This window comes from Embiotoca jacksoni, unplaced genomic scaffold, assembly GCF_022577435.1.
Source record: "Embiotoca jacksoni isolate LCO1_2020_lvr unplaced genomic scaffold, fEmbJac1.0.p SCAF_12, whole genome shotgun sequence".
NCBI lineage: Eukaryota > Metazoa > Chordata > Actinopteri > Embiotocidae > Embiotoca > Embiotoca jacksoni.
The window spans coordinates 9,842,136-9,870,028 of NW_027185252.1; the positions used below are offsets into that span (position 1 = coordinate 9,842,136).

At 42.4% G+C, this 27,893-nt stretch overlaps 2 protein-coding genes across 3 annotated transcripts in view; both read right to left on the reverse strand.

The window, feature by feature from the left end:
* The window catches only part of marchf8 (membrane-associated ring finger (C3HC4) 8), a 75,494-nt gene extending 66,366 nt beyond the window's left edge, over positions 1-9,128 (reverse strand). Inside the window, exon 1 of one of the 2 annotated variants that reach the window (XM_069144677.1) lies at positions 8,876-9,128. The gene's annotated coding sequence lies outside the window, so the exon portion shown is untranslated. The remainder of the gene's footprint in view (positions 1-8,875) is intronic. The other variant, XM_069144676.1, reaches the window with a different exon arrangement.
* A 6,144-nt stretch (positions 9,129-15,272) lies between these two features.
* Positions 15,273-27,892, reverse strand: zfand4 (zinc finger, AN1-type domain 4). The gene is made up of 10 exons (XM_069144678.1): positions 27,552-27,892; positions 25,973-26,272; positions 23,935-24,010; positions 23,191-23,258; positions 22,876-23,062; positions 22,340-22,484; positions 20,459-21,676; positions 19,350-19,404; positions 17,068-17,185; positions 15,273-16,387 (listed from the first exon to the last, which is right to left on the reverse strand). Exons 2-10 carry the CDS (start codon positions 26,154-26,156, stop codon positions 16,252-16,254), a joined length of 2,187 nt encoding a protein of 728 aa, XP_069000779.1. The 5' UTR covers positions 26,157-26,272; positions 27,552-27,892; the 3' UTR covers positions 15,273-16,251.
* Position 27,893: the final 1 nt, after the last annotated feature.

Below are 27,893 nucleotides of genomic sequence, written 5' to 3' on the forward strand. Positions count from 1 at the left end.
AAGTTATTACAAAATTAATCCTAGAAATCCATTTCTTAGTTGACAGTGGGAGATTACCAATACAGTTGGACATTTTCTGAGTAGTTTCACTGCTTACATCATCATGCGAGGTAATTTATGAGATGATCAAGTCTGACTGTGTCTATGACTCAAAGGAGGCTTATTGTTGAAAAAAAGTGTTCAAACTTTCCTGTAATCGATAGCATCGAGCTGAGTGCCAGTAAAAGTTACACATTTTTCCATGAAACTGTAGCCATATACACGTATTCCAGGATGATGACAGTCACAAAGCTACTGTCGACGGCTAAACATAATGTTCGGACTAGCTTTCAGAGAAAAAGAGGTCACTTCAGCACAAGAATGAGGAAGTGAACACTAACTGACCTCCAGAGGAGAAACTAAAAGCAACCCCCGTGATATTACAGTAAGTACAGGCCCTGTTGCCAATAAGGGTGTACTTCCCTCACGCTCGTGATTGTCCGCTCTCCGTCTGGTAGAATATCCGGACTAGGTGTGGAGGAGTTATGAACCAGCAGGCAGTAGCGCAGCTCCCCACAGTGCGTCGTGAACCAGCAGATGTGTAATGTCCGAGTGTGTGCATCTGCGTGTGCCGAGCGCGTGGACTCGAGGAAACCACACACACTGAGAGACAGCTTGAGAGGCTGCTGGGTTTGGCTGGTGGTCGACTCAGTGGCCAGCAGCAGCAAAAAAAGCAAGTTAAATGACTGCGTGACAGTGTGGCGGACAGTTGGAGAACTGGCCTCCAGCAGTCGGTTACACAGCAGCGAAGCAGAAAATGGATTCTGCAATATAACAGACCACTGCGGACACTAAATCTGAATTAGGAGAACCTAATATTGCAACTAGAGGGGAGAGTAGGGGAGAATCAGTCTTAACCTTGAGACTTATTTTCTCACTTGCGTCCAGTGGTAGAAGGACCAATTTCTTTGTTAGAAAGCCGTTTCAGTGCATCCTCGTTCATTGTTTTGTCTTTGAAATGTCAAGCGACGATAAAATTATTTTAATAGTGACAACTTCAAATAGTTTGTTTTATCCAAGCAATTTAAATATCAGTTCATCATCCGAGCCTATATATGAGACATCACACAGCCTTTCAAAACGTGTCTAGATTTAGTCTCTACTCTTCCTTGTTGTCTTCGCAGCCATTTCCACGGTAACAGAACAAATGAGGATGTCAGGTTGGTTTGACGAGGTGACCTGGCACCCTGCCCCACACACCCATCAGCTTGTTGCAACTGGGACAATCAGAAAGTACCTGGCTCCAAAATAACACACCCCTCGAGTCTACATCCTGACAAAACTAAACAAAGATCTGTGGCTAGCAACATGCACATGTTCAATCAATGTGACAAATCAAAGCACTCGGTCAAACATCCCCTTCTGGGTTACATACTGTCACCATAATCACCACATTCGCCCGCATGTGTTCGGTCCTAAAACTGTCACAAAAGAGCAGATCATGTCAAATCAGTTTCATAACCTGAGACCTGACAGACCAGCTATCTTAATCCCTCTGTGGACTGTAAGGGCTGAACGTTATCACAGCTGTCCTTGAGGTCACACCCGTTTCAACAGCTGTACACACACACACACACACACACACACACACACACACACAAGCCAGTTGCATTCATTCAGCTGAAGGAATATTTGGCAAACAAACTCCTTTATTGCTTGAAAAACTAATTCTAACCCACTACATTGTATAATGTCAACAAAGTCAATCTATACAAGCAATCGCAGTATGAATTAATTATTTAATTAACTCACTATAAATAACTGCTACATACTCAGGATCAAATTACCATGATCAAAGAAACGTGGCGTGTTCTCAAGCAGAGAAGGGATTTAGAACGCAAATTATTTTTGCTAGAGTGTCTCCGACACAGATGTATTGTGATGAGATTTAAGTCATGAATACTCGCAAGTAAAAATCACGAGCAGCAAAACCTCCTCTGGCTGTGCAAACCCCACCAGAAACAGCAAAGAGTTGAACAGTCATTAGTAATAAATCCGATATTCATAATGAAATGACGTTGGAGGCTCATTCTGCCGTTGGGATTTTCTTGTTATTTGCTGAAATCCACATTGACAGCACTTGATTATATCTGTGCTGTTTACAGTCAAGTAAATTACACACAAATGGCTGATTGATGATGTTCCAAAAGGAAAAGACTTCCCCGAGATCACATGACAGTCAGTGTTGAAAATATAATGACATCTAAACTTTTTTCTGTGTGCCAAACCACAGTAGCTGCTACTGCTGCTCAGACAAATTACAGTTTTTCCTCCAGTTTGTCCAAACAAAAGCAAATATAGAAACCACGAGAGCCCTATACGTTGTGTCTCTGCAGCATATTGTCAGCGAGACTGACAGAAACAATAAAGAAATGCGGTAAGGTCAGAGATGGTCAGTTTAGCATATCATACTTTTATTTTTGCCTTTTTCTTGACTCCAAGACGGCCATTAGTTTCCATATGTTTTATGGTCGGAAGATAAACCTGCAAAGTAGAAATGTCTTTGGGTAATGTAACATGAACATTCTGTTTAAACTAACTAAAGTAAAAACCATCACTGTTGACTTGAACAGTTAACAGATTCAAGTGGGATCTGATGCCTAGAGACAACCTGACTCTGAAAACGGATGCATTCAACTGCTGTAAGCAACAATTGATCCTGAGGATGTCCTTCTAATTCACTCAAAGTTGTTAGAGTTGATGTGGACATGAAATTTGTCAGTCTATTACCACCACATGAACGCACCAGAAGACATAAACACATAAAACACCATAAAGTTGACACTTTAAAAAAACAGAAAAAAAAAAACAAAACGATTTGGGCAGCACGGTCACTATGATGGATTACCTTTCAAACAAGTTTATGAAAGTTGATTATTGTGCTACATCAAAAGTAATGGGAATTGGCGGCTGACTGGCTTTTAGAAGTCTTATCAAATATGATATGCTGATAATAATATAAAGCAGCATGTAGGGCAGTGCATTAGTTTAAAAGGCTAAAACCTAAATTGGAGCTTTGCTCTTAAGAGTAAAGGTTCAGAAATACACAGTCATGCACAATATACAAAGAATTATAAATGATCCATTAGGAGAACCTCATTTTCTTTCATATTACTAAAGACCTACATGTTTTCTGGCTTTGCTTGATTGATTCATTATAGTCAAATACAATTTGATGTCATGCCATGCATCTGCATGAATGTGAGGGACTATAACATACTGTACTCACACTACAATATATGAATGTAATACATAGACCATCTGTTCTTAATGCAGAATCTAAGAGCCAATCTTCATGCCCATTTACACACTTTTGCATCATTCTCCTCCACCTGTTTTAAGATGCAACTGTCAACACTGCTGCTCAACAAGTCAAGAGTCAAGTCTGCTGCCGGTTCACCAGAAAACAGAGACAGACAGGCGACAAATTACTGGAAAAAAAACGGAAGAAGCCACGGAAAGAAACGAATGCAGATGTATCCATATGGCCAACACGAGCCAACTGCATCAGCCGCACATCAAACACACATTACAAATACAAAGAATGCCAGATATAATTTACAAAGCATTGGCACTTTATAGCGCTGGTCACTTAAACGACCTCAGGTGAATGCTCGTTTACATAGTTGACTACTTTTGATTGGACCCAAATGCAGCTGCTCCATGTCATACGAGTCTTAACTGTTGAAGGAAACCGTGTTTGCCAGGTAGTCTTTTAATACTCTGTTTGACATGACTTAAAATCAGACAGAAATTACACATACAACATGCACATGCAGTAATAGGGAACCGAAAGAGCTCATGTTGACCTGCAGATTCTTAAAGGCCCGAGGAGGAAGAGAGCACAGAACGAGAACGCAGGTGGGGGCCTTCATGATAGACGGGAAGCTCAGATAATTAGTTGTTTTCTGAGCAACATCTATCATAATGTGTCAGCAATATTTTTAGTCAGACCATTCAAATAGCTCTGTGCAAAAGCTAACTAATCAGTAACACTGTCTTGCTACAGTAAGACCATGAAAAAGAGGTTCGCAAGAAGAGGTTCTCTGCTTTGAAGACACTTCATATTTCAGATTTGCATTTTATACTCTCTGTTATGTCAAGAATAAAAGTTGGGGCTTTTCACCAGTGAAGTTTCTTTCCATCAGTGTCTCCTACAAACCTACAGTACAGGTGGGTGTTTGATAGAATTGTTGGAAAACTGAGGCCAACAAAAGAAATACGCAACAATAAGATATTTCTTGACTTTTAGTGAATCAATTGCAAAGTGGCTAAAGGCTTCTAAGAACTTAAGAAGGACTTTACCCACAAATGTGGAGACCATTTCCAAAACAAAATGGTGCAACCCAATCTGAAGCTCAACGCAAATAAACACCTGGGAGACATGCAGGACAGCACTCTTCACAACAATCTATCAAGTATCCACTACATACAGCAAGTTGTGTGTTGTGTCTGGCTACAGAAACACACAACATTGCACTATTGTGCCCCCCCCCCCCCCCCCCCCCCCCGTGCCCTGTTCTTGGTTCGTTGCCATCAGCAGACAGAAACCTTGGGAGAGTGTGAAAGCCCTAATGACATCATCAACCATAGCCCGCTCGCTGCAGCAGTGCCATCCCACGGTCCATTCAGCTGAGCCAGCACCTCTCCACGGCTGATGTATAGTCGCTGTCCAGCATTCCCCCTCTTTCATCACAGACGTTATAATTTCATGGCATCCTGGCAAACACACACGTGCACACCTGCGCACACACACTTGCAAATTAGTCCGAGTGAAGAAGGCTACTAAAATCCTGAAGAGGTATATTATATTATATACGTTATATTATATATATATTGTATATAAATGCCACGCATTATCTATATTATTTAACTATACAGCCATTAGCTTTAACCCAGTAATGTCTTTTTCAAAGTGGCGTATGACATCATCAACAATAAGAAGTCATTAGATTGGATCAATATTCTTATTCCCTACAGATGAATACAAAGCCACAGGGAGATGCAGTAGCGGGGCAGACTGAGATTGGTTTAGTGCACACTAGAGAGCAACGGCACTATGAGACCTTGATTATGTTACTACATTACGGGCTAGCCAGACGCTGATACTACAAAACTAGCAGGGGACATATTGCTACGACTATAGTCCAGGATCCGATTACAGAAGCAGCGTGGAGCAGATGCACCAAGTCTACATGGCACTGGAAACCTCGTGGTACAATTACAGCTAGCAGTGATGATATTATACTTTTAATTAATTCAGCCAAAGATCAATTAAGACAAGTAAAATTTGCTAAACTGGAAGTCTAGCACAGGGAGGTAATCAATGACACGATCACGACTTCCTAACAGTCCTTGGAGTCGCCACATCCTGAACAACACGCACACAAACGCATACTCCTGTAAAGTGGGAAGACGATACGAATAAAGACCGATTTCTGTCGGCTGGATCCATTTCCTGTCTCTTTGCGGAATGCAATCAATAATATTTTACAGCTTAACCACCAGAGGAGGCAGAGGAAGCAGCAGCTACGATGCAGCATGTTTCTGCAGGTGCCATTTAAAAACAGGGACGCAACAAAATAGAAATTCAAACATAGTAGGAGGACTAAAGGCAAATGCTGATGATTGGTTATGGTAAAAATTGTGAAAGTGTCATTCTACAGAATTTATCACATCCTCCATCACTTCTTAGTTAAAGTTGAGACAGTAAAGCAAAAAAGGAAGTGCAAGTGCAAGTCGTGTTAGCGTTACAACAGAACTGAAACTCCCATCATACAATATGAAGAACAATCGAGCCATATTTTTTGGTAACTTAATGTTTTTTATGAATTTATAATTGAAAAAGAATGCAGCTGAGACAATTACTCAATTACCCAATTCATCCATCTGATGTATTAAATTTGCAACAAAACCGACAAGTGATTAAATTCATTTTTCACCTCATTTGTCTGGTTGGACAAAACAAAACATTCCAAAATGTCTGGGAGATTGTCACAGGTGTTCTTTACTGTTGTCTGACATTTTATGGACCAAATAATTAGCTGGGAACACAACTGACAGATTATTTGATTATGAGTATAATCGTTATCTGCAGCCGCACACAGAACATTTCAGCAAAACCCTAAAAGGACAAAGAAATCTGCTGGTTTGAATTGAAATAAGTCAACACAAATAGAAAAGCCTCATTTTCAACTGTCGCACCTTTGAAATAGGCTGCATGGGTTTAGGATGAAGAGACATTAGCTGCTGTACAGTTTGAATAATTTGCAGCAGATGAACCAGAACTAAAAACTCTTCTACAGTCAAAATGTTTTCGCCTGTTGTTAAATTGAATTTGATTGAAACCGCCATAGAAGAGCACAATAGAGGCTGTCAAACCCATCCTCTGTTCCATAATGTAAAATACTGTAGGAGGCACATTCCACCATCACAACCAATTGTGTCAAACAATGACGGCAGTTAATTGGCAGAAAGCTACTATCGGAGCCTTCAGATACTTTTGATTGCATTCTTTCCGCCCTCCAATTACTTTCCTCAGGACCTATCTCTGAAGACAGAAAGTATAAGTTAATTTGCAAGCACACAATGGCACAGTCCATTAAGACTGCAGGCTCCTTCCCTCGCAGTTTTAGCAGCTTAACAGACACCGTGTCTCAGTCGCCCTCTTTCTCCGATTCGGAATCGCAATTATGGCTTTAATTTCTCATTTCTCCCTGCAGTCGGTTCTGTCAGGACTGACGCCTGGGCAGCTTTGGCTATAGAATAGATGAGATTTATCATAACAGCAGAATGCTTATTGATACCGGCGAGATCTCTCATTGTCAGAGGGCACGCAACCAGTCGGTCATGAAGGGAGACCAGGCCAGGGAAGAGGAGCAGACTGTCTATAGGTGGTTGTAAGAAAGGATCTATGCTGGAAAAAAAAGCAGTCCAAGCGTTCAACTTTTGGATAAAAGACTCACTTGACTGGGGACAAGCAGACACAAAATGTCAAAGCCACTTGATATGGTTTCTTACTTATTACAGTTGGCTCTGAAGAAAAAAAAAAAAAATCCAGCCTTGTCTATTTGACATCATTGGTGATATGAAATATCTGCTCTCAAAATGAAAACTTTTACAAGTTAAAAGCAGCTTTTTTTGCTCAGTCACAATTTTTGAAACTGAGATTAGAGCTCCAACTGCTCGCCTACAAAAAGGCCACTGTCCATCACTATTGTTCAAACACTCGGCTGTGAGTGAGATGGAAACTAAATGAAAAGAAGACAAGCTACATGTATTAATCCCATGTGAGGAGGCAGGATGACAAACAAAATAAGCAATTTGTTATAGGCAAGCTTATGCACGCACACTCCAGACACCAACAGGACAATGAGCCTTCTTATCGCAACAAACCCTCAGCATTTCACAACACGAGCAAAGAAATAACCAAAAGCTACAGTGATGTAACACTCGCACACACAGGCACAGCTGGTTCTTCCTCTTGCCCCAACAATAGCTGAACGCCACAGCGAAATCCTCCATCATGATACAGATGGTATTATAAAGAAGCTGGCTTTGACATGAAGCCGAGACTCGCTGCCGTTAGAGTGAAGATCAGTGAAAGGTTTGCCCTTCCAGCCACAAAGCAAATACCACAGCAGGGATCCACACAGAGGAAGTGGGAGCAGAAAGCTCTCCAGAGCGCTCTGCTGTGTCTAACAAGATTTAAACAAACTGCAACTGCAGAACACAAGTGTGGACTATGCAGTGCAGCAGATGTGGCACACAGCATGACAGGAGTGGTGCTGACAAACTGAAGGGAGGCTGAGGGCAGAGTGTAATGTGAGAGCCACTGAAACAACTAAGTGCTCATTGGGTCTGATGTTGAAATTGGGTACAAACCATGCGGAATCGTGTCGTCCTTGACATCAAGCTGAAAATATCAAACTAGAGTCATGTAGGACGCTCCCCCCCGGCTTTATTATGGCTCATAGTAAGGCAATACCCGGCTGAGCAGGGCGAATCATCAGATCTACAGTACATGTACAAAAATAGAGCAACCAATGCTCTTGTGAGGCAAAGGAAGCTGCCGAGATGGCATCTGGAGTGTGTCATGCAAATTTGAACATTTAACAATATTGATGGTAAACTCCGGACAGATATGCCACCGTGACACCTGATGTGTTCATATAAAAATGCAAAAGAAAAGCAATGACCGAACAATCCTAAAAAAAACAGTTGACAGTCTGATGCTTAATCGCGTCGAAATGCAATAAATGATATCCTCATGATCGAGTTGACCACATCCGAACTGACGGGAGCGTCATGAAGGCTTCGGGGAAACCAACAAAGGCTTGCTCGGTCAACAACATTACGTCTCCTCTGGGGGTCTCAAACACATGCTGAATGAACAAAGCCAAGACATATATTAATTAATTACAGGCATCTGAGCTGACACTAACGCGTTGCTGAATTTTTTTTTTTTTTTTTGCGGCACAGCTCACTCGCTCACATTAAACAGAATGTGCATACCTTTAATCACAACAGGCTGCGGTGCGCGTCGCCGGGGGACCGGCTGTAGGCTTTTTACAGAAGGCAATAAAAAAAAAAAGAAAAAGAAGAAAAAGAAAAAAAAAAAAAAGAAGAAGAAGAACAAATTCTCACACTATCACATCCCAGCACAATCCAGACGCACGTCCGACCGACCGACCGACCGACCCCCAGCCGCCTCCGGTTGGATTTAATAAAGCGAGACGCGGCGGAGACAGAGGAGCCTCAGTGTGGACGCACGCATAGCTGCATTGGACCAAACGTCGGTCCATATTCCTAATGACACCAAAAAGAAACCACTCACCGCTGTGTTTCGCACCGAATGGCGACGTTTTGTTTATTTCATCGCCCCCGCTGAGCAGCTGTTTGTAGTGGTGCGTCACCGACTTCCGCGTTGGGATGGACTGGGGGGGGGGGGAGGGAGGGGAGGGGGGTGAAATGCGAGAAAAATAATGAATTTAAAGGACAGGCGGCGCACGCGGGCGCACCGAGGGCTGTGCACTGCTGAGGAGATGAAGATGAGGTTGATGAAGAAGATGATGACGATACGAAAAAGGATCATGGATGAGGGTGATAGTGGTGGATGAAATGTAGCCTCACATTTAAAGCTGCACCGCTACATGTGTCATATGAGCGGTGGCGTAATTGAAGGTGTCACTCAGAGTGACAAACCAAACAAGATATTACCGCACAACTTTTACGTTTCCTTCAGCTCTGTGACGTTTGTGGAGACCAAAAACAAGCTTAAAAAAAAAAAAAAAAAAAAAGGAAAGACAATACTGTACTTATCAAGTGGGCACAAAAAAAAAATTGAGTCTTCGGGTTGTCCTCTCCTCTCAGGTGGCCATAAAGTGAATTTTTGAGGCTTCATTTAAAATGGCAGTATTTGTTTTCTTGGAGAGTTAAATGAGAAGCCGCAGCTATTAGGTTAGTTTAGCTCAAAGCCTGGAAATAGGTAAAAAAAAAATAAAAAATAAAAAAAACCCTGCTATCTCGGTTACAATAGCAAAATCTACCGAGCAGCACCTTTAAAGATAAAAAAAAAAAAAAACAAGAAAAAAAACAACAACATAGTGTTATATCATGTTTGTTTATTTCATACAAAAATTCTCCCAAAATATCGACTACTCTACCTCCAGTAAACATGTAAGGCAATTTCTTGACTCTGAGCAGTTATTTCCAGGCAACCAATGGAGACTCCAGGAAGTCACATGTCCTGGCCTAGAAACAGTCCACCACATGCTTACCCCTGCCCTGTCCTTAATATACTCGGGTTTTTTGGACAAATTCAATAAGCAACATGTCACAAGGTAATTAGTGAGCGTTTAGATGTGCTGGTAGGTCGATTTTGTTCACTTTAAAAAAAAAAAAAAGAGTTGGGCTGGCTGTTTCCTCATGTCTTTATGCTAAGCTCCACTAGCTAGTTGCTAGTTGTAGTCTTATATTTACATTGTCAGACATTAGAGTGGCATTAATGATCTTATCTAACACCCTTACAGAAACAAAATAGTTGCTGAGCTGCTACATCAATTTCTTTCTTTTTTAAAAAAAAAAAAAAAAAAGATGCTGAATTTTGTATTATTTTATTATTAGAAACATTTGTTATTATAAAATTAGATTTTACAAAATGTGTTACAAGCAAAAAGAAATCAACTTCCAGAAAAAAAAAGTTCCACTTTGTCGAACTCTTTTTTTGGTACAGCGGTTATTAGTCAAGATCGTGAATGGACCGCTATCGTGTCACTCTCTTAACCCAGGTTGAATCACATCAAGACGAAGAGACACACCAAGAGAGCCTCTGACGCACAGCGCAGTATGTTGGAGGGGGGCTCGCTTGTTAAAGAAGGGAATGTATCCTCTGTTGACTCAAAGCCTCGGGTCTATCTCTGTGAAACCTGTCATTGTGTTTGGGCTTATTACTGATGCGCAGTCCGCCGCTCCGTCCTTGGGGTGGGACAACGGCGCCTCTGTGCTCTGCCTGGACTAAGTGGGCACCTCAGAAGTGAGCCTGCCAAATTGTCATGCATGTGTCACTGCGTCGGAGAGATACAGGCTGTCTCGGTCCACGGCGTGGAAGGATTAGGACATGGCTTTTGGTGTTTAAACGTGCAGAGAGGCAGGCGAGTGGAGCACAGCTGTCCCGTTGATACTAAAACAGCCCTTTGCCATGTGTACCGGACTCTAAAAACTCAGTTATGGCTTTTTAACGGGTAGACGCCTTGTATACATAATAATTTACAGAGTCTGACTGGTGTACCCAACCCTAACAATCAGCTCAACAAACACCTCGAGTTTCTCCTGAATCAGATTAGAACAGGTTGCGTGTGTTCAACTGGGAGGGCCGGATGGTGTAAGAGCGGGAGTTTTGACGTGTCATGTCAAAGGCGGGCTTCATGAGAATGCAGAATCTAAAAGAGATACAGGGAGGAAGAAAAAGGTGGAGGGTGAAAGACGAAGGGGCAGCAAGCAGACAGGTAGAAAGAGATGAGTTCATCCCGGGAGGTCAGAGGGCCTGTCAGCAGGTGGGATCGGACCTGAGGGCGGGCAGGTGATATAAAAGACAGCCCAATGCTTTTAAAGTGCTCCTTTAAAAAAAATAGCTTTCCTCGCTGTCTTACCAGGTACGTTGAACCCATCAGACTGGTAGTGCTCGATCGTCCTGTTGTGATTTTTCCAGCCCTGTGCGTGCGACTTAGCAGGGTGTGCACGCCTATTTCACACAGGCACTCATGTACTTTCAGAACAACACAAAAAGATGAGTCATGTTGAATTGTTATTCGACTCTCGCATTCGGAATAATCACTTTCAAATACTGGATGAAAAAAAAAAAAAAGGACTTTATTCGGCATTAAAATAGAATCTTTGTACAGTCTATTTACTCATTGTTTATCACATTCATGTTGATTAGCTTCAACTTGTGGAACACAGCACAAGCATAGTTCAGAGTAAAGAGTTTGAGAGATTGTTTGTTAAGTACAACATTACAATGTAAACCACAGTATGACTAGTGGAACAGAAAAATAGATGACTATAGTCTGGATTTACCTGGATGCACCTTGGTACTGAATAAGACCACTTCAAATTTCACTCGGCAAGATTTTATTCTACGAAAAGCAGTGTGTAGAGAGAGAAAGACAACAACAACAACAACAACAAAATCACTGTTTTTCAGTCTGTGAAAAATATAGACTTACAGCCCTTGGCAGAGTTGCAAGCTGAATAATCCTGAAACAGAAAGTAGAAAATAAGCAGTTGGTTGAAGTGTTTGTGCGATACGCTGCACAGGAACAGCTGAAGGAAACTTCATCCAATACTCAGACTAAACCTGCACATATACAGAAAGGTACACTACCTTATACAAATGAAAAGAACCTACAGTATATACTTTGAAAAACTACAGCAGTGACTTAGTCTTGTGCTTTTTTTTGAAGCCGTGCAGACCCACATGACTTATATTTATCAAAATCTTTCAAACACTAAGGCTAAGCCAAGATATCTGTGTTTATTAGGGCCCGAGCACCGAGCATCTATTGTATTTAGGGCCCGAGCATCTATTGTATTTAGGGCCCGAGCATCTATTGTATTTAGGGCCCGAGCACCGAGCATCTATTGTATTTAGGGCCCGAGCACCGAGCATCTATTGTATTTAGGGCCTGAGCATTTATTGTATTTAGGGCCCGAGCATCTATTGTATTTAGGGCCCGAGCATCTATTGTATTTAGGGCCCGAGCACCGAGCATCTATTGTATTTAGGGCCCGAGCATCTATTGTATTTAGGGCCCGAGCATCTATTGTATTTAGGGCCCGAGCACCGAGCATCTATTGTATTTAGGGCCCGAGCATCTATTGTATTTCGTAAAAATGTTCTTGGCAGACATTCTTCTTCTTTTCCTTACGTAAAATGATTTGCCTTTTTGGAGGCTTTATCATATTCAAAAACTCATGAAAGTGGATACGCACGTCTCCCGGTGAAAAATTTCGTATTCTAGTGGAGTCGCGAGTGGCAAACGGCTCGAGAGCGCCCCCTAAAGAGATGCCCCGGCGGCCACATTTACCTAAATTCACCAAATCCGGTGGACACGTGTATCACACCTAGACGCACAAAAAAGTTACATCGCACCGTTACGTCAACTCGACAGGAAGTCCACCATCTTGAATTTAGTCGCCATTTTGGGCGATTCTGACACGTACTTTGTCGAACTCCTCCGAGGGATTTTGTCGGACCGACTTGAATTTAGTTTCTATGGATAGAAAACATGTTTGGGATTAAAAGTTGTATAAACAATTCGTTTTCATCGATGTGTGTGCCCGTAAAGAGGCGGCCATTTTGAGCGTCTCGCCATGAAACTACGAGTTGCTTTAAATCTTATGTACATGGACCGACCTTCTCCAAACATCACAGGTATGATAACAGCCCCGCCCTGAAGACACCTGTGGGGTAATATTCGCTCATAGTCATAGCGCCCCCTGTTGGCCACCGGAAATGACACTTTTCATACTTTCACGTTCTACGTGGAGCTGGTTGATCCCATGAACATAAAGTCGGGTCACAATAACCTGAACATGTAGTTGATGATATATTGAGACATTCGTTGGACTTTGTCACTGGCCGTCGCCGTGACGATGCGGCAAAGTTGGATGTCTCGCCGTGACACAGGAAGTTGATGTTTAAGGTCAACAGATGCTTGAAACCTCACGAAACGTGTCACATACATCCGGCGTGGTGAGACCATACATCTGACGTGTTTTGCGAGTGGGCGTGGCCGAACGGCTCGCCAGCGCCCCCTGCTGGAGACAGGAAATGAGACAAAAATAGCAACTTTAAGCGGGTATACGCGGTCCCTCGCGCGCTGCACGTCGGGGAGACGGCTTCGGGGAGGAGGCGGCGCGCCGGAGTGCGAGGGCCCCTACGTCACTGCTTGCAGTTTTAATTTAGATTCGTATCTGCAAACTTCCTCACCTGAGCATACCTCTGAAGCAGCTGAGGCCAGTGTTCACGCTGATATTTGTCAAAATGTTTTTTTTTCTGCATGTTACAGCACAAGAGGCCATTAAAGTCACGAGCTGAGTTCTTTCAACGGTGACCACCTTCAGCAATGATACGCGATTGATTAAAGGACGTGAATGCCAAAATAATTCAGTGTCCGAGGATCATTGCAAATGTAAACATGCCGATGTTTAGCGTGTTTAATGTCGAACATATTCTCCAGCTTAGTTTGCCATGAGGATGTTGATATTTTGCTGATCAACAAAAAAAAAACTTATATTTTGAAAACTTATTGGCATACTGAATATTATATTCACCACTTCTGGTAAGCGCCCGGCTCCTGCTGCTGCACTGATGAAATAAAATCCGTATAATGTATTTTTCTTTTTTAAATTCATCTGGAGAGATGCTATACACTCCATCCTGTTCTGAAAAAACCGCCCCTCTCCAACTCCACGTTGAGGTGCATTTATCTGCCAGGAGAGAATAAGCAGTGTTTCAGCAGTACATGCTTCACAGCCCAATTATAGTGGATCAAAGCCAGACAACATGAAGGAAGAAAGTGAGGATAAAAACACTGAGACGTGACTCGGGTCAGGGTTTGTCTGTTGCACAGGAACTGCATTCAAAGTGAATAATAAGCAGTGCCCCCACTTTTCATTCCAACATTTCCACTCAGTGACTCACAAGCAAAGACAGATAACATGTTTATTTTGTTTCTGACTTCACAAAGTGTTCTCATATTCACTGATTGTTGGGTTATCTGCACTCCACTCCCAGGATTAATTTGTAACTTTGCATGTATACATATAAACAAAGTGCAGCTTTGAAGAGCTCCCTGTGGCTGCATTAATAATAGGTGGACATATAGAAATGTGGGCCAGTGGCAGAAGACCCTTTCGGGATTTACCCATGTTGTCCTGTCAGAATCAGATCCAAAAGGTTTGACCATGTGGTCTTTGTGAAAAAAAAACAACAACTTGTAATTATATGTAAAAATGTAATTGAGCTAATTGTTTTGTAGAAGTAATATCCAACATGTACTGTTTCATTTACACATTAAGACAAGTAAATTACCAATTCACACAATCAGTGATGTTTTAGTCAGATGTTTTTTTTTTTTTTTCCAATGAAGGGTTAGGGTTAACTTGAAGTGACACTTACCGAACAGCCTGCTGATTTACGGAGAAGTAGCTGATAATAGCCCAGCGTGAAGTTTTTCCCGAGACGGTGACACAGTATTAATGAAGGGAGACCAAACAAGCTGTTGTCCCCTGCTATAATTTGTCCTAACTTTTGACTGGACTTAGGAAAGTGGTCGATCATGTTCAACAGGTTTGAAATAAAGAAAAAAAAAAAAAAGTTCAGCTTGTTGCTAGGGAACTAGCTGAGGGTCTGCGTGAGGAAAGGGTGAGGGGGAGTATTTAATTAATGACAAGAATGAGTGAGCAATACCAGAGAGAAACCATTTCCCATCTATTTCACAGCAATGTGATGAGAGCTATTAAGGGCGAGGAGTAGGAAAGGTCAAATATTCAGTGGGCAGATGATGAGGAACTGAAGGGGCGACGACGCTGTGGACAAATTAGAGGAAATTAAAGAAGGACATTGTTTAAGAGGGTGTAATCAGAATTTGCTTTAACATGAACTCAAAAACAATAAGTCGGAAATATAATTTTAGATCTTACAAAAACATCAGTGACATACGATCCGGTATGTATGGAAAGAAACTTTATTAGATCAAACCCCTGTAGATACTTTTTAAACAGCATTTAAAATTTTTGCGACAGCTGAGCAATAAAAAAGACTTACAAAAGATGTTTTTTTCTTTTTTTTTCTTTTATGGCAACCACCTTACTGTAGACACATCATAAATACCATAACCACCCCCACCCTCCCCCATCCTAATACAGTTTACTCAATAGGCATACGGATTACTGACATTCACACCTACACACATTTCATACTTGCTATTTCAAAACCAACCTTTAATTTAAATAAGTAGTATTCATTAATAAATATTACGTATTTCATCAATAAGTGGGTGTACGGTTTTCTTTTAAGAAAGATTTCATTAGTGATGTCGGTATGTATGTGCCCATGTAAGAAAGACGTTTAGATGTGCCGAATATAAAAATCTGGATGATGACAACGTAAAAGACAAACAGAAATATATGCAGCCTTCCCCTCCACAATAGGAGAAGTCAAATGTATAAATATGAAAGTTCTAAAGTGCATCTGTCAAAAGACTTGTCAAATAAAGTAACCAGCGGTCCTGTTTAAAAAAAAAAGAAAAAGAAAGGATGTCAGAACTAAAATAGATATGTCTGAACGCGCAGCAGATATATTTAGCAAAAAAAACTACCTACATAAATGCACAGGTTTTTTTTGTTTTGTTTTTACATAATGTAAAAAAGAACAAGGTAAGAGATAAAATGGATAAATATTTTCACATTATCAACAGGTGATAATTAGTTCTGTGTCATTTAAGTCCACTCGTTTGTTCACACTTGGCTTTACAGAATATTTTATTAAAATTCTAAGCAGACTTGGCTGATAAAAAAAAAAAAAAAAGAGCACACAGTGGTGTATAAGTTCCTTCTTTCCAATAGAAATGCCTTTGCAGAATTTTTGCCTTCCAGTCAGTATAACGTGTTCAACTCGTCCCCCGGGAGAGGTGAGGGTTGTCGGGTCTAGATCTTAGGCAGCTTGGGGGCACTGATAAGAGGGTTGGTCTCTTGCAGAAACCGCCGTCCGGCACTCTTGTAATCGTAAGTGCAGTCGTGCGTCTCTGCGTAGCGGTGGGTGGCACAGAAGTTGTGACCACACCTGAAAAATATAATTAGACATATCTCAGGATACATGGGGGGAAAAAACAAAACAAAAAAACAGAACTATAAATGTATTTATAGTACTGTATATTCCTTTTGAGACTCTTCAGTTTCTCTTATCATTCTGCCCAGTATAAATGCAGTTACATTAAATTGCAATAAAATACCTCTTAAGTGCGCTTCAGTCCTTCTTTTCTTGTCATAACACTCATTCAGGCCTAATTTATTTCATTTATGCGCACTGCTATTGAGTAAATTACATTACCTCATTTAAATCACCAAGGTTTACAATTTGACTAAAGTGGCCTCTTGAACATAGTCGGGAGATCAAGCACGTCAAGTGGTCGATTGTTGACAGATTAGAGTTGCATACTGTTGCATCAGACTGTGCGCACCCCCCGGAAAAGGCCTGACGGAGGGAAGTGATCCATACGGATGTCGTGGGGGGAAACTTTGATAAAGCTAATAACTTGTGGCAGAACAAGTGGCGAACAGAAATGGGTTTTCATTGGAGATGTGGCAGGAGACAAAATAATGGACCAGGAAAAGACCACTTTGTACTAAAAGGATTGCTTCAAGGACACGGCTGACAAAATGGAAAAGATTTGATTTGGAGGCAGGCAGCGAGTGTGTGAGGGAGTGGGCGTGCGCAGGTGGAAATGCTGGAGGCACTCGTACCTGCACTCATAGCTGGTGGCCAGCCCAGTCTTCTTGCCACAGAGGAAGCAGTGCTTAGAGCTCTTCTTCTTGGTGCCCGTGGGAGCCTTGACTGGAGGTAGGTGGTATGTTGGAGTGCCTGAGAGAAGAGGAAACATTTTTATTTACTCTACAGAAGCCTCAAAGCAGCCATTTTTGCCAGCTGTTAAAAGGCACAACACCTATTGTGTGACATTACAAACTGGAGGGTGACCAGAAATGCATCATGTCTTTAAGTCTCAATGTACCTTTTCTGAAACGTCAGTCTTCATCAGTCTTTGCTTTGTTTGACCATTTTATTGGTAGTTCACAAGCAGATTGCTTTCACATAATGCATTATATCGGCTTTATGTCAGTCTCCTGATACCCAAACGGCAAAAACCTCCTCAAAATAATCTCTCAAAACCAATATTCAAACTCTCTTAATTATGTCTTCTTTTTTTTTTTATAGGGTTTATATATTCATCTTCATAGTTCATTTCAAGCTCGGTTTGAAATAAAGTTTGCATTGTAAAATAAATTGGAATCATCCAGTAGACGTATTCACGTAATTTGTGACACAGAGTTTCATAAAATGGTTCAAATCAATTACATCTCCATTTGACAAAAACGGTCCAGGAGAGATTAACGCTGGGATATCCTGCATGTCAAAATTATTTGTAAATATTCCCAAAAATGAGCAATTTATTTTCTAAGTCAGGAAACACCGGTTCATGTCAGCTCACGGTAATCGTGACTGTGAAAGGAGGAAGCTGAGCAATGTGTGTGAGCAGTGGGGGATGATACTGGGACATGGAAATAAAACTGACAGCTTTGTGATGAAGGTACAGCGAGCCGGCTGTCAAGCAGTGTGGGCTGTGGCTGCATGTCGGACTGGAGTGTTTTTTTCTTTCTGTTTCTTGCACTTTCTGCTCTATATTACTGCGTGTGTGCCTCCATACACACCCACAGAGGTTCGACCAAAGTCCGTCTTTTTTAGCCAGTTCAGGTATCCCGGGCTTGTTTCACTTGTCACCGTCAGTGCTCATGTCTTCACTGTAAATCCTCACTGTTTGTTTGTGTTGGTGACAGATTAAATGGTTCCGGTGTTTACATGAAGCAAACACAGTATGATGTTTGAGAAAGCTTGTGTATAAGCAATAGATCAGAATTACATACCATTTCAAAGTTTGGATGCGTCTACATTTTTTTTTTTGCCAAAAAAAAAAAAAAAAAAGAAAAAAAACCTCCAGGTTTGCACTCAACAAGGTTTGAGGACTCATCCGACAATCTGACAACATCTGAGCCAAGTGCGACAGCCGCTGCTTACAACCAGCTAACACATCCCTGCGCTGAAGTGTGGAGGTAGAGCACGACGCTATGAGGTTGTTTCTTATTAGACTGAAGTGGAAGATGTCCTGTTGAGGAAACCATGAATGAGGCACTTGGAAAAAAAATAGTCCAGAGCGTACGCAATCACACAGCAGAGGGATGACGCACAACACAGGCAGGGTCCCAGCAAAGTGGATTTAAGTGTGACTGGCCTCGAGTGACCCCTTCAGAGACCAGACTTGAATAGACTGAAAATATAAAGAACTTTTTCGGTAATTCCCCTGTATTCATCAGTGGTTCAAGGCGCCCACGTAGAAGAAAGAGTGAAACTGGTCGAGACAAAACTCGAAAAGACGGAAAAACTGCACTGAAAAGTAATTCACGCTCAATGCTGATTGACTTTTGAGATTGTGCACCAACAAATAAATAACTCCGCTTGCAGAAAACACCTACACTAAAATACTGATGAACAAATATCCAGTAATAATAGGAAAACCAAGAATCTTGAGCCACTACTTGGTGTGTTGATCCATATCCTCAAAGAACAGACTAAGCATATTACTGGCCAATATAAATAAGTGAGCATGCTGGTGTGCAGGGCTGGCATTCAGTTGATTGTGCTGCCTCTGCAGATGTACAGATAATGAATATTTAACATCCTTGAGGTGCTTTGTTGTAGTGCTCGACGTGCACCGAAGGCTTTCACATAGCAACACCCTCTCTGTATGTGACTGCACCTTTAGAATAACTCTATCTTAATTCAGGACTGTTTGTGTGTGTGTGTGTGTGTGTGTGTGTGTGTGTGTGTGTGTGTGTGTGTGTGTGTGTCTGCAATTGCATTTTGAAAGTACAATAGTGTTCATTGACGCAAAGGCCACAACTCAAATGTCCACTCCAACCACAATGCAGCAATTCATGTGCTCGCGCTTGATGTGCGTGTGCGTCTGTCTTACCTATCGTCCCGAATGAAGTCACGACTCCCCCAGCTGATGCACGAGTGTTGGTGGTCTGAGAAAACAACAGAGACATTAAATATTTTATAAGAGCAAATCAGTAAAACAACTGCAGCGCTCAACTCTTGGGAATATTCGATTTTCCCCAAAAGTTTTTTTTTTTTGCCAGAAAAGAGCTTTAAGAAATCACTATTACTAGTTGGGTCAGAAAAAATATATATGCACATTATCTCCACTAGCAATGAGGCAGACATTTCAATAGTTAGGTATTTTACTCGGATGTTACTGTTTTTGCAGGGGGATGAGGTATTAGATCAGGGAGGCAACAAGATGATGTGAAAAGTGATATAGTTTTAGCCATTTCCATTCATTCAGCTCCTTATGTAACTTATTTTAAAAAGCCACGACATTTTAAGTTGTATTTGTTGCAAATTTGCTCTATTATGATACATCAAATTTACTGGAAATTGTTGAATGGGTATGATAAGACCTCAGCCTTCAATACCTTGCGTAGAATATAAACTGCTGTGTAGAATGTGGGTTAATGCCGAAAGAAGTTCAACTGCTGCATTTGAATAAAATGTTTCATAAATCACATTGTGTGCTTTGGGAGATAGTATTATCACCTCTTAATATCCTGACTAATATCTCATCTCCTCATAACTGATCAAGCAGTTCTTGTGAAATTTCCCGCAGCATAACATCTTAAACACTTGACAAAACAACATATGCAGTTTGGAAAAATCTGATTCTGATCTAATAATTAAAAAGAAAAAAAAAAAAAAGCAATTTGAATCAGTGCGTTGAACCGGATTGAAATTGTGTGATTCAGTGAATCCTGAAATGACAATACTATGTCAATTACAGCAAAAAGAATTTCTCATCAGCCGCCTCTAATTTAAATTTAAACATCGGCTTCCTTTGCGGGTTGGGAGGAACATTGATGAGAGGAGTCACTGATACCTCAAATATAAATGAGAGCAGTTAACAGAACACATTCTTTGAAGACATAAACATCACAATACACTTCAGATTCTTTGAACAAACCGCGACCCGAAACAATTCCACAAATCTAGTCTTAGCAGGTATCACCATTTATCTGTGCTTACCATGAAAGAGGATCGGTGCGATGGTGACATTTGTCTAACTAGATCATCCTGAACAAGCCTGTTAGTGGGGATTGATGGCAGTCTGGAGCCAAGGCTGTCCTGTCCCGAAGCTGTGGCAGGAGGCAATGCTAGCGCAAGTCCTAGACTCTCTGCAAGGCTGTCCCGGCGGCGGCTGCTGCTGTCTGGAGCCCTTGTGGAGAGAGAAGCCAAGAGCTCGGAGTTGTTCAGAGACCCCAGTGGCTCTTTACAGGCTTGGTTTGCCATCTTTGTGATGCCTCTTGCTTCTCTCTTGGAGATGAGCTCAGGCCTCTTGCCAGGTGACTCTACTTTAACACCGCAAAGGCGTGGTGGATGAGTTGACAGGGAGGTCGGGGGGTGAGGAGATGTGCTGCCTGGCTTCACTGAGGATTGTGCTTGAAGGTTCGGCAGTAAACAGGAGAGTGTGGAATCGAACGCCTGAGACAGCAGTCTGGTAGAAGTTGGTGGTGAGGTGGAGGCAGGTAATGGAGACGGAGGGCTGATATGAAATGCTGTGCCAAGCGGAGTCCCATCGGCTCTGCTGGTGAGAGTGTCACTGGTCCCGAGTGTCCAGGGACTGAGTGGGGAGGGGGAGTGTGGTAGTTGATGCTGAGCCCCGACATCGAGGGACTGACAGCCTCCCTCTGGCTGGGCGGACACATCCAGATTCAGAGGGTCTGAGAATTCCCCAAATGGAGCTCCAGGTTGTGTTGGCGCCATCAGCCCAACAGTTTCCTCTAATAAACCCAGCCCAACTGACTCCCCTACAGGCTCATCTGGATCAAAGGGGGCTTCAGGTGGCCCCTTGGTACACAGTGGCGGGAGCTGAGGGTACACACAGTCCCTCATCAACCTGGTGCTGCCAATGTCCAGTCGGGACACTTTGGGAGGGGGGCGGATCTTTGCAAATGGTGGGCATGTCTCCCATGGCTCCTCCTCCTGAAGCATATAACAAGAGTTGGAGGAGAAAGAGGGAGGAGGACGTCTGGGGGTGGAAAAGTGGGCAGAGGTCGCAGCAGCAGAGGGCAGAAAGTGGTCTACGGACTTGTGGTCTACAATCGGAGGTAGTGGGGCATTCGACTGCCGGGGCTGGTTGATCTGGGACAGCGAGCGAAAGATGCGATGGTGGTGTTGTGTGCTGGAGGGTCCGAGAGAGGGAGGTGGGAAAACAGGGGCTCGTGGTGTAACCTTTGTCGACGTCTGGAGGACAGAAAACAGTCAAATTATACCAGAGGACCATCTCAAATGTACTATATATTTCCAGTATTTTTCCCATCCTGTAAAATCACAGCGGCTCTCTCATCACTGGATTTAAGCTGCACAAATGTTAACGTGAAACACATTATACAGCCAGTTTATATCAACACAAAGCTTGATTCTCTGACAACCACATTCAAATTACTGTGTGGGGTAGTACACACGTATTATGCAAAATGGTTGCAGTCCACAAGTAGCAGCCTTTGATTAAAATAAGAAGGAGTCTATGCAATGACAACACTGTATATAATTTGGTTTCATTCCTTTACTGATAAAAACCAACGTTTACGGAGATCAAAGCGCTCACGACACCATACTAAGCTGCAAGGAGCCTGTAAACATCAGCTCTGCGCAGAGCCCGCCCATGCAGTTATTGATATTTACTGATGTTGGTTTAAAGATAAACTGCTTACATGTCGTGTACAGCCTCTCGTTATCAAGGTTGATACATTTTCTTTCACATACAGAGTAAGACGCCTGTTCTTAACAAAAACTATCTTTAAGAGACATTTTCTAGCAGCTATAAATTTAAAAAAAAAAATTAAAAATGCTTTCAGACAGGCAGTAAAATGTTAAGGGCTTCCTGTGATCCCAGGAGCTTCCTACCTTCTTGTTGAGGTTCATGTCCTCCATCTTGGCTTTGAGCAGCTTCATTTTGTTCATGGTGATGGAGTTCTCAAGGCTCTGCAGTGCAGCTGCAGAACTCTCCCCGTCCTCCTCCTCTGCATACACATTGTACACCGAGCCGCCACTAGTAAAACATGACAGGCAAAAGCACTCTTCCTATTAGTGATCAAACAGCGTCGAGAAAAAAAAAAAAATGCAGCAATTTACAGTCTTGTGTGGTGGTTGCGCTCACTGCAACACACCACCACAGAAGGACGTGAACTCTGCTGCAGCAGTCCACAACTACCACTGAATAATCAACATTAAATACTCTCCTCTACAACGGCTGCATAATTATATTTTTTATATACAATTTATCACGTTCGATGTTCATTTGTGGCTCTTTTTTTAGGGGCACAAATGCCTCGCTAGTCTTCCCTAGTACAATACCATTGATTGGTATAGATAATATACGTGTAGAGTTATATAACGATATAACTGTTCTGAAAATATCAAACATTATAACCATGTCCCACCTCAGAGATTCAGACAGAGGAGTCAGGGTACCATCTCCTCTGTCGACCACTCGGAAAAAGTTTAGCTGGTCACCCTCACGGTAGACCACAAACGTGACCTGCTTGTTCGCCAGGCTTTTCTCCCAACCCTCCTCCTTGGTGCCCTCCATCAGGTCAGCCACCTCTTTGATAGGATCCTCCACCGTTACTGACAAAAATACGAGGGGCTTCGGTGGTTAACAGTGGAAAACTGCAGACTTTATGGAATTTACTTCAAATGAAAAGTGTCCAGCTATCTTGTGACCGGACAGATTTTTTTTTTGGTCTTTTTCTTACCTCTCCTGGTGTTAATCGGGCCTCCCCTCATAGCCAAGACCAGTTTCAACGTGCAGCCCTCTGCAATGCTGCAAACACAAATCGAATGATATTCAATACAGCAGGATACACGAACCTTACAATAATTCAGTGTATAAAAAATATAATGGGAGAATGACATAACATATTTATATTCAGGGTAAGGCAAGGGCTCTGATATTAAACACAGCACTTCAAAGGACAGGATGATTTCCAGATGAACTTAAGTACATGACCGGGAATTCCACTGGAACATTTATTGTTTGTGAACAGATGTTTCATTGCCTACTTCTCCGCTCTGCTTCAAAAACTTCAAAAGCATGTGATAGGGGGAGCCCAGCAAGATGCACCGGAGGCTGTTCATGTGGAAAATTAAGTGACAAGAATTATGACAATGCCACCATCTGCAGCAAGCAGAGCAGTGGAGGGCGAGTTCTGCATCTCATAAACAGACAAGAGTGGAAGGACAAGCTCTTTCAACTGACCAGTATGTCACTTGACTCATCGAGCTCTACATCTGGCTCCTCTACAACATGTTTAACTAAATAAAGAGTGAGTCACCAGCTCAGCAGGAAGGTTTTTAAAGTGCACTTTCAAATGATTCTAAATGCAGATGGTACGGGGTGGGGGGGTTGTACTCTACAAACTGCTGTCCTGCTGTCCGTGTGACTCTGCTTCTGTGTCAGTGCTCTGACGGGCAGGAAGGGTCGGAAGGAACAGATTTACCCGTAGTCATGCAGACAATGTTCATCGTCCAGCTCCACATTGTTCCAGATCAGGTGTTGCTGGGCAACAGGAATGCCTTTCAAGAGAGTCAGAAATAAGGTAGGAGAGAAAAAAAACAACAAAGTTGAAACGGACCTGTTAATATTTCATTGACTAAAATCACTAATCTGACAGGTAAGATGGGACGCTATAAACAGATCATCAATACACCTCCGCAGATGATTAATGTCTGCCCCCTAGAGACAGAACTATGTAACTGCTGTAAAAGAGCACTTTGCAGAACAGATGCATTGACAACGAAAATTGCAAAACAAAACAACAGAAACCTTGATCTACAGCTTATCTTACAGTTAAAACTATGAAATACGTGAGGTGGTTGAACTATTATGTCTATATTGTATGTAATACTATTGCAAATAAGACCAAAATAATAAGACTCCAGTAGAGAGATGAATACAAAAGCTCTCGAGCCACTGCTTGGAATGAAATGGAGTGTGTGCTTAGTCAGGAAGCTCTCTGTGCCCACAATCAGTGAACTCACTGACCCCGTGCTGGAGGTAAGCCAGCGTTAGTGAGTGAGCAGTGGTCTCTTCATTGCAGAGTGGTATGTTTCATCACAAACACACAGGCTTGGCTGAACTCATAACCTCATCACACATAGAGAGCACAGAGACCAAAACGTTCTGACCAAAACTGAAAACAGCACAGAGGAATGTAGATATGGAAGTTCATCTTGATCCCGAGAGGAGAGCCAAGGTCAAATTATTGATAAGAAAAAAAAAAAATGTTTGAAAAAATGAAAATACATCTGCATCTCATGTGGCCCAATTCTATACAACGCTGAAGAACAGATTTGCCGTGTTCATTCGCGGTGCCTCCACTGTCTCCTGAGGGAGACAAGCCAACAGATGAGTCCACAGATTTGTTGTGGTTATGACAATATAATAGTTATATTCAGCAAACAGGCCTGACATTTGTATTTAGCATTTCATGTCAGATCCAAACTGCAGCTACACATTATATCTAAGATGGATTGGTGCCGTGATTCAGCAAGCTCACTAGTTTTATTTTTTACATTCTGTACAGACAATGTGGGCAGGGGAAGTGAATGAACAGCACTTTCCCATCCTTCAACATCCACTGCTGAAGTGCCCTTGATAAAGGCACCCAATCCTTCAACTGCTTCCCCGGGTGCTGCAGCTGCCCACTGCTCCTAGAGTGTGTGCAAATGTGTGTGTGTGTGTGTGTGTGTGTGTGTGTGTGTGTGTGTGTGTGTGTGTGTGTGTGCACTACTCATGGATGGGTTAAAAGCACAGGTCAAATTCCTGTATAAAATATGCCACGTGTACATACTGGGAAAAAGAAAATGATTTGTCTTCTTCAAATAGAACAAGAGCAGTCCATACAATGGGTGACATTACATTACATTTGACAAGCACCCACAACTGGATCACAAGGTGTGGCATTGTTTGGCAAGCTTATACACTGAATTTTAAATTAGGAAAAATCATTCAGTGATTGAATTTTTTAAAATTTTTACCCATAGATTTGATTTGATATGAAACACGAGAGCTATACTCGACACTGTGTGTACTGTGACAATAAGTAAGTGCTCTAAACTTAAGCGTGACCTTGAGTTTTCAGCCTGTTTTCTTCACCCATCAAGCATTTAAGCCTGGTAAGCAGCTTTGATCCAAATCTGAAGCTCAAACAATAAGGAACTTTGAGAATAAGGGCACAGCTGTGCAAACCTGGCTCCAAAGAGCAGTTACATACAGAGTAGCACACCTCAGGAGACTGAATAGACCACTTTGTTTGATCTTTTCAGTCTGTCAAACAAACAATATGACAAGATGTAAAAATAAAAATAAAAATGCAGAATTCCAGAGGAGGCATTCCTGTAAACCTGACCTTCCCCATTCTCAATGTAATGGATTCCTTTCTTAAATCAGTGCAATAACCTGGTTTGTAAAATATGGACACCTTTCCCTCACACTAGACTAAAACATGCAGACTACACATTATAGGAGCTCTGTACCTTCCAGCCTCTGGATCTTTGCTTTGACTGAAATGACAGCCTCAAACGGCAGCACCCGCAGCTCAAAACAGGTCCCTGTCAGGGTCTCTATGAAGAGCTCCATAGTGTCATAGAAAGGGAGCTTATATTGAAACGCTCCCACGCTGTCGTCATTAAAGAAGGGCGGCTCCTTCCTGTCGGTCATCTCGGCAGGCTGGAGGAGAGACTTTAGGAGGAGATGGGGGGGCCGGCCCAAGATGATGGAGAGACAGACTGCTCACTGGGCTCACTACTGTCACACATCATGCAGGAGGACCACAGCTGTAAGTAGACACAAAGTAAAAGGTCTGATTAGTTGAACTACTATAAGCTTCTGCAGTAAATATATAGGATGAGCTTCCAACAGGTTGAGCCGAGGAAGCACATGCACTTAAATATTGACTCGGCATTCACAAGTCTCTTGCGGCAAAAGGGATTTTTTTTTTTTTTTGGTATTTATTTCATGTTTCAACAAAACAAAAAAAATTGGATTGCACACGTTATAACAAACTGTCCTCAAGACTGAAACTGTGTTGCACAATGTTTTAGATCAAGGGCATGTTATCAGTGGCGGCAGACACGTGCAGCCCTCTCATGAAACATTCAGTGCAGTATTAAAGGTCCTGGCCAAAATTCAAGAAGATCAGGTGTGTTACGTAAGCACATCAGTGGTATGAGGTGTCCTGCGGCCGACCACAACCTTTGACCGATCATCCCTTGTGTCATTCGAGTCAAAGAACATCTTACCCGACATAATCTGCGTAAGTGGCAGGTTAGATCAACGATGCTTGTTTATTTTTATTATTATTATTATTATTATTATTATTATTATTAGGAAGACGGCAGACAAGCCAAGTTGAACATGCCAGATGATGTATTATCACATCACCCTGGCCGCTTTGGTTTACATGCCCCTTTGGTCCAATAAAAGAAGGCTCATTGTACATAGGGAACCATTATATACGTTTTAGTTTGGGACTGATGGGATTAAAACACATTATCATGGCCATATTTGGGAGTATAATGATCCACAGGCTGCTGCCCAGGGCCCGTGTGTCCCAAATGACCATTTCAAACTTAAATCTACAACCGTGCTTGGGGGGGGGGGGCTGACAGAAGCTGAGGTGACCACTGAAGCCCACATATGTCCATAAAGGTTTGAAGATGAACCGAGCCGCGGACTGTTGTGATGCTCGAGGCCCGAGGTGGACCCATCCAGAGATTTAAGGGCCATTCACTGGAGGAGAAACACGATTACATGTTAAACCTACAGACGACGCTATCCGCAGATAGCTATATTTACAACTAAATAAATAAATAAATAAAATAAAACAGAAACTGACCAACAGTACAGGCCAAGTCGGTAAGAAGAAGTGAACCGGGCTTCTTCCCGACTGCCTGACAACGGAGATGAATGGAGCTGAAAAATCGTCTCTACGTTAGCAGAGAAAGGTCACACGGGCATTTTTTTTTTGTTTTTTTTACACCCCTCTCGTCGCTTCAACGAAACAGTTTGTAACATCGGTTGAACGGTCGTGTTTCATCGTTAAACCGCGCTTACCTGTTATCTTCTGTGCGGTACGACGCGGTAGCGGAAGCCCGTCTAGCCGACGCTGCTAACGTTAGCTTTCGTTGCCATGTTAGCCCAACAACTCAAACAATGGCTACCCCTTTCTCAGCGGCGGGCTTTAAGCGGGGCTGCTGGGCTACATCTACGGGCTTCGGTTGTTTCCGTCCTGAGTCGCGGTCGACGGGAACGTAACGTTCAAAACTAAGCGGCGTCTCATCACGTTTAACCGTAAAAACCCCGCACGGAGCGGACAAAGCTGTCAACCGTCGTTGGTCGCCATGGCCCCCTGGTTGGAGACATCGTCGTACCTGTCAATAGACGGCCAAACGACAC

What these genes read in the sequence shown, in the direction of transcription:
- zfand4 (XM_069144678.1), bottom strand. Translation starts at nt 26,156, where the DNA reads ATGACCGACAGGAAGGAGCCGCCCTTCTTTAATGACGACAGCGTGGGA. An exon ending in CGCACCGATCCTCTTTCATG is followed by an intron (nt 19,405 to 20,458) that starts GTAAGCACAGAT and finishes TTGTTTTCTCAG; the next exon opens with ACCACCAACACTCGTGCATC. An exon ending in GCCACCAGCTATGAGTGCAG is followed by an intron (nt 16,388 to 17,067) that starts GTACGAGTGCCT and finishes TATATTTTTCAG; the next exon opens with GTGTGGTCACAACTTCTGTG.